This window comes from Triplophysa dalaica, chromosome 10 (genome assembly GCF_015846415.1).
Source record: "Triplophysa dalaica isolate WHDGS20190420 chromosome 10, ASM1584641v1, whole genome shotgun sequence".
NCBI classification, from domain to species: domain Eukaryota; kingdom Metazoa; phylum Chordata; class Actinopteri; order Cypriniformes; family Nemacheilidae; genus Triplophysa; species Triplophysa dalaica.
Window position 1 is genome coordinate 24092538 of NC_079551.1, and position 7575 is coordinate 24100112.

Below are 7575 nucleotides of genomic sequence, written 5' to 3' on the forward strand. Positions count from 1 at the left end.
CATAAAAGACTTTATGAAACAGTGATGAAATATGTATCCTAGAGTCTCAGACCTTTCCAAAGATATAATGTTTGTCATGATAAAGTAAGAATTCACATGCAAAATCTTGAAGTTGACTTCATGGCTTTCCATTGTTTGATCCCAGTTTTGTCATATATGGATTTTTGACTCTTTCTACATAAATGACTTTATGAAACAGTGATGAAATATGTATTCTAGACTCTCAGACCTTTACAAAGATACAATGTTTGTCATGATAAGATAAGAATTCACATTAAAAATCTTGAAGTTGGCTTCATGGCTTTCCATTGTTTGATCCCAGTTTTGTCATATATGGATTTTTGACTCTTTCTACATAAATGACTTTATGAAACAGTGATGAAATATGTATTCTGGAGTCTCAGACCTTTACAAAGATACAATGTTTGTCATGATAAGATAAGAATTCACATTAAAAATCTTGAAGTTGCCCTCATGGCTTTCCATTGTTTGATGTTAGTTTTGTCATACTCAGATTTTTGACTCTTTCTACATAAATGACTTTATGAAACAGTGATGAAATATGTATTCTAGAGTCTCAGACCTTTACAAAGATACAATGTTTGTCATGATAATGTAAGAATTCACATTAAAAATCTTGATGTTGGCCTCATGGCTTTCCATTGTTTGATCCCAGTTTTGTCATATATGGATTTTTGACTCTTTCTACATAAATGACTTTATGAAACAGTGATGAAATATGTATTCTAGAGTCTCAGACCTTTCCAAAGATACAATGTAAGAATTCACATGCAAAATCTTGATGTTGGCCTCATGGCTTTCGATCGTTTGATCCCAGATTTGTCATATATGGATTTTTGACCCTTTCTACATAAAAGACTTTATGAAACAGTGATGAAATATGTATTCTAGAGTCTCAGACCTTTACAAAGATACAATGTTTGTCATGATAATGTAAGAATTCACATACAAAATCTTGAAGTTGACTTCATGGCTCTCCATTGTTTGATCCCAGTTTTGTCATATATGGATTTTTGACTCTTTCTACATAAATGACTTTATGAAACAGTGATGAAATATGTATTCTAGAGTCTCAGACCTTTACAAAGATACAATGTTTGTCATGATAATGTAAGAATTCACATGCAAAATCTTGAAGTTGACTTCATGGCTTTCCATTGTTTGATCCCAGTTTTGTCATATATGGATTTTTGACTCTTTCTACATAAATGACTTTATGAAACAGTGATGAAATATGTATTCTAGACTCTCAGACCTTTACAAAGATACAATGTTTGTTATGATAAGATAAGAATTCACATGCAAAATCTTGAAGTTGACTTCATGGCTTTCCATAGTTTGATCCCAGTTTTGTCGTATATGGATTTTTGACTCTTTCTACATAAAGACTTTATGAAACAGTGATGAAATATGTATTCTAGACTCTCAGACCTTTACAAAGATACAATGTTTGTCATGATAAGATAAGAATTCACATACAAAATCTTGATGTTGGCCTCATGGCTTTCCATTTTTTGATCTTAGTTTTGTCATATACGGATTTTTGACTCTTTCTACATAAATGACATTATGAAACAGTGATGAAATATGTAATCTAGAGTCTCAGACCTTTCCAAAGATACAATGTTTGTCATGATAATGTAAGAATTCACATTAAAAATCTTGATGTTGGCCTCATGGCTTTCCATTGTTTGATCCCAGTTTTGTCATATATGGATTTTTGACTCTTTCTACATAAATGACTTTATGAAACAGTGATGAAATATGTATTCTAGAGTCTCAGACCTTTCCAAAGATACAATGTTTGTCATGATAATGTAAGAATTCACATTAAAAATCTTGATGTTGGCCTCATGGCTTTCTATTGTTTGATCCCAGATTTGTCATATATGGATTTTTGACTCTTTCTACATAAATGACTTTATGAAACAGTGATGAAATATGTATTCTAGACTCTCAGACCTTTACAAAGATACAATGTAAGAATTCACATGCAAAATCTTGATGTTGGCCTCATGGCTTTCGATCGTTTGATCCCAGTTTTGTCATATATGGATTTTTGACTCTTTCTACATAAATTACTTTATGAAACCGTGATGAAATATGTATTCTTGAGTCTCAGACCTTTACAAAGATACAATGTTTGTTATGATAAGATAAGAATTCACATGCAAAATCTTGAAGTTGACTTCATGGCTTACCATAGTTTGATCCCAGTTTTGTCGTATATGGATTTTTGACTCTTTCTACATAAATTACTTTATGAATTTGATGTTTTTTTTAATGTACGATGGGGGCGGAAGCTGAAGGATGTCGACCCGTGGATCGTTAACATTTGTCTTCCCTCTAAAAAGTATGGCGTTCTCAAGCTTAGACCTGGGCCCGTATCCCTAAAGATTCTGAGAATCCTCTCAGAGAGCTCCTAACTTAACCTAAAAATTCCTTGCCAGGAGTTTTAGCTTAGAAGTGATTCCAGAACATTTTCAGTGAACTCTGAGCAAGGAATGGATGGAAAATCCTATTTTAGTGAGGAGGTGTGGTTGACCCCGTTGCTAGGTATGAGTCATCATTTCAAAAGCCGTGATTGGTTGATCCTACAAGTTTGATGAAACTTTTGGTGATAATGAGCAAAGGATGTACCCTCAAATCAATAAACATAATTATACACTCTAATCTTATGCAGACTGTAATTGTAAATAATATTTCACTTTCAAGAAAATATCTGGAAAATGAATAGTAAGCTGTAGGGGTTATAGCCTAACATTAGAATCTAAAATATGTGAAAACTTTAGCTCATTACACCCTGTTCAAATAATGATTCGTGTCTTATTTGCTCAGATTAATATCCTAGCTGGCATATTTTGTACTTTCACTCCGATATGGACCCCATTGAAAACAAGATGGCCTATCTCAAGGGGCTGTCCGTAATGAAGTAGAAATTACAACGTTACAACTCAGTGTGGTCTTAACGAGGGTAACACGGCTCAGCTTTTATCAATGTCTGTGATTGCTGGCTGGTCTATTTATGAAGGCTTGTTAACAAATATCCTACAAACACAGAAAATGGAGAAAAAAAGGAATCGCAAGCCAAACTGGACTGAGGAGCAAGGTTTGTTGCTGGCCCAGTTGGTGAACGAACATAAAGGTATGTTACGAGGAAAATTTGGCCCAACTGTCACTAGCCAAGGCAAGAGGCGCGCCTGGGACACAATATCCCAAACAATCAATGCCTCTTTTCCACTAGTGGTGCGGACAGGCGACGATTGTGAGAAAAGGTGGTATGTGCTGCAGTCCAAAGCAAAAGATGAGATTTCAGCACACAAGCGGGAATCCTCACTCACAGGTGAGCAAAATACTATAGCCTACCACATAATCTGGCAACTTGCTCCTGCTGGCAAAGTTAATTTACATGCCTAAGTACTGTGTTCATTGACTGTTTCTTTCTAGGGGGTGGACCACCTGCAAAGCGGCTGTCCCAGGTGGCCGACACTGTCTTTCAAGTCCTGGGACACTCTGAGGTCAGTGTCACCGGGCTGCCAACAGGCATTGACACGTCAATGATGCAGGCCCTTGAAATGCAGCAAAGGTAGGACACAGGGTTATTCATATCAACAGTGTTTATTCATTGCAGAAGCCATTTCATGTGTTATCCATGCTCATTGTATTAAATTAATTTAATCAAAACAATAAATACACTAGGCCTATGTATTTCTGTAGCATGGAGACATCACAAGAACCGGGCCCATCAAGTTTGCCGACAAGATTGCCGCCTGAACCATCTGCAGCTGCTTCTCAGGATAGCCCGGCGGATCAAACACCATTCCCATCTTAAGCACCTGCTCCGTCAGCATCCCTGCAGGAGAGAAGATTGCAACTCACAATTGATGTGTTTGAAAAACAAAAAAAAGTCCTTTCCCTTCAGGAGGAATACTACCGCCTTAAAATTGAACACCTAAAAAATAAACCATTTACAGATTGTGTTCTGTGTCTTGCATTTAACAATTGCAGGTGATGTGATGGTATTAAGAACTACCACAGTTTTACTGCACAAGTTCTCAAATGACATGGGGCTACAGCTTGCCTGAAATGTACATTTGTGAAGTTTGCCCTGTAAGGCAGTCCACTCTGGGCTAGGTTCCCCTGTGGAATGTGAATATCTTCTTCACCACCATCCTCATCGTTGTCTTCATCCTCATCCTCATCGCCATCCTCCAGAGGTTCTGCAATTTGTCTAACCTTGCAAATATTGTGCAATATTGCACAGGCTATGATGACTTTGCTGACTTTTTCAGGCCTCAGCCGCACCTCTCCGTGGAGAACATGAAAGCGCCTCTTAAGCTGGCCTACGCAACGCTCCACCACCGCTCTTGTTGTCTTGTGGGCCCTACAATAGAATACAGACCTTTAATTATTTTATGGAAATATTGCACTTGGATGCTCTAACATATTGCTTGCATTTTATTTCCATGATTTTTGTATTGTTTGGCTTACCTGTTATAGTTTAATTGGGGCCCATGGCGTGGCTTGAGGTAAGGTGTAAGGAGCCATGGTTTGCATGGGTAGCCACTGTCCCCTAACAAGTGGCAATTAGCTGGCACATAGCGTCTCTCAAAAAGCTGTCTGATGCCACTCTCAAAGAGTATTCTCGCATCATGTGTGGAGCCTGGCCATTTAGCCACAATGTCCAAAATCTTACAGGCCGCATTGAACACTATTTGCACATTGATGCTGTGGAAATTCTTCCTGTTAACAAAGACTGCCTCGTCCTCTGATGGCGCAATTATTCTCACATGTGTTCCATCAATTACACCCACAACGCCAGGGAATCCTGCAATGTCCATAAATGCCCTTTTATGTGTGTGTAAAGTGCGGGCATCCAGCGGGAATGAAACAAATTGTGTCACAATATTAGGTTGTGACAAAGCTGTCAGTGTTTGGGTGATGACTCTGCTGACGGAGGATTGGGACAGACCCAAGTCATCACTGCTGCATTGTTGCATTTTCGCTGTTGCCAAATACCTCAGGGTTGTGATTACTTTCTTCTCCGGTGTAATAGCGTTGTGGCGTCGAGTTGGTGAAGTAATTGCATCTCTAAGGAGGTCCACCACAAACATGATTCCTGCACGATCCAATCTGTAGCGTCTCAATAATTATCTGTCATCCAGTGTTTGCAGGACATCTCTCCTGCCTCCTCTGTTGGCCATTTTGTGCAGCTGCTTAGGGGAACTCCTAAGCCACTAAAAGTCCTCTTCCCTGCTCTTAGCAGATCTCGCCTTAGGAGCCCTTTTAAGCGCTAGGAATCTTGAGGAATAGCTTTTATATTAACTGGGATTTTGGTGTCACTTTTAGGGGAAATTCTAAGAAAACATCATGACTCTGAGAATTTTCTTAGAATTTGGCCGCTAGGAGCCACTTTTTGCACAAAAATTCTTTAGGGATACGGGCCCTGATTGGAGCATTTGTGTTAATGAGTTTTTTGCAAATAAAAGTGCATTTGAATTTGAGCCACATAGTGTGACATTCATGTCTGTCCCTGGTCTTGTTTTCCCTAAGGACCTTTTCCCACGATCCCATCATTGACTGTTTTCACCTGTTCCTCATTAGTTCATCCCCATCACCTGTTTTCACCTTGTTATCTGTTATATTGAAGTTCTTCTCTTGGTTCAGTTATTTGTCTGGTATTAATGTCACGTAATGTTTTTTTGTCATACCTTTGGCACCTTTCATTTTCATGTGGATTCGTCCATCATCCATGACATGTTACACAGAGTGTATCCTTACATTCCAGCTCATAAGTGGCAGCCAATCATATTCCTTTCCCTGTTTGACGGGATTGCAACAGGATATCTGGTTTTGAAAGACCTCTGAGATCTGCCATCGGCAAAATTAAATATGTCAAAGACGTGCGGACCATCACAAGGAAACATCTGGTGTAGTAGGGCACATTTGACCTCTTGATTGGAGGAAGTCCCTTTAATGATCCGTCCATGGTGAATCCTGCAGAAAAGGTCTTTTTGAAGGCACCGGTCGGCTGTTTTTCCAAAAACTACAGCATGTTAACCATGACGTTAACTTCACAGCTCAAGGTTGCCTGGCTTTGAGTGTGAGCAGGCTCCAGGGCGCCTTCAGGTACATTAGCTTAATGTACCTGCATTTTGTGGTATTGTGGCGTCTTACGTTTATTTGTCACCCTGCAGATAAGACATTAATCCTAAACTCTGCTCTTTCAAAAAAAATTAAAAGAGATATTCACACCTCTCCTAGTTCCTGTCACCTGTCAACTGAGAAGTGGAATCTGTTTTTAAAAGCCTGTAGCCCACTGACATGAAGAGAATTAAACATTTCAATGCTTGTCATTTAAACACAGGTTAATACACTTCTATTCTATCAAACTTCTATTTAATAATGATGAACCAGTCTATAAACGGAATATTTTTGCAAATATGATGTGTTTTCGTTCACTTCTTCCCACAGCCTCATTAATAATAATTTATGTTACACTTTTGCCTTGTGCAGTTTATTTTCTCTGGTCCGCATTCATTAACATTAGCCCTCATCTATTGGCTGGAAGACAGTGTGTAATTCTTATGATGTCAATTTATATCAATATGTCCATTTAAATGGGAAATCGTCAAATCTCACGCAAGTAAATTATGGATTACCTCAGGGATCTGTTTTAGGACCCTTGCTTTTCTCCATATTCACGCTGCACCTTGGCAACATTATTAGAAAACATGGAATTAGCTTCCAATGTTATGCAGATGATACTCAGCTATATATCTCATCAAGACCAGATGATTCCTTCAAGCTATCTAAACTGGCATCGAGGACATAAAACATTTGATGACTAGTAATTTCCTCCTTTTAAACTCTAGCAAAACATAAATATTACTTATAGCACCAAAAGCACATAAACAGAATAGCTCAGATTACAACCTGAAAAGTGAAAGCTGCACTGTTTCTCCAACAAATACAGTTAAAGACCTAGGCGTTATATTAGACGGCAACCTGTCATTTAAAAATCACATCTCAAAATATCACAAAAACAGCCTTCTTCCACCTTAGAAATGTTGCCAATTTACGAAATATTTTATGTGTTGCTGACGCAGAAAAGCTTATTCATGCATTTGTGACCTCAAGACTTGACTATTGTAATGCTCTACTTAGTGGTTGTCCTGTATCATCGATAAACAAACTACAGTTAGTTCAGAATGCAGCTGCCAGAGTTCTTACTAGGTCAAGAAAATACGATCACATAACCCCAGTTTTATCATCGCTTCACTGGCTACCCATTAAGTATCGTACTGATTTTAAAATTCCTTTAATTACTTGCAAAGACTTAAATGGTTTAGCACCTACTTAATTAACCGAGCTTTTATCACATTACACCCATCACGCTCTCTAAGATCTCAAAACTCAGGACTTTTTATAAAACTCACAATAACTAAATCCACCAAAGGGGGACGAGCTTTCTCATACGTAGCACCTAAACTCTGGAATAGCCTTCCTGATACTATTCGAGGGTCAGACACACTCTCCCAATTTAAATCTAGA

The 7575-nt window shown here is 38.3% G+C and overlaps 1 protein-coding gene across 1 annotated transcript; it reads right to left on the reverse strand.

Moving 5' to 3' along the window:
* Window positions 1-3722: 3722 nt before the first annotated feature.
* LOC130430706 (putative nuclease HARBI1) lies at window positions 3723-5135 on the reverse strand. Its single transcript, XM_056759845.1, has 3 exons — window positions 4513-5135; window positions 4188-4405; window positions 3723-3874 (listed from the first exon to the last, which is right to left on the reverse strand). Exons 1-3 carry the CDS (start codon window positions 5133-5135, stop codon window positions 3723-3725), a joined length of 993 nt encoding a protein of 330 aa, XP_056615823.1.
* Window positions 5136-7575: the final 2440 nt, after the last annotated feature.

Coding starts and splice junctions, on each gene's coding strand:
- LOC130430706 (XM_056759845.1), bottom strand. CDS start 5,135: ATGTTTGTGGTGGACCTCCTTAGAGATGCAATTACTTCACCAACTCGA. Junction 4,406..4,512: donor CCCCAATTAAACTATAACAG/GTAAGCCAAACA, acceptor ATTCTATTGTAG/GGCCCACAAGACAACAAGAG. Junction 3,875..4,187: donor AGACAACGATGAGGATGGTG/GTGAAGAAGATA, acceptor TCTCTCCTGCAG/GGATGCTGACGGAGCAGGTG.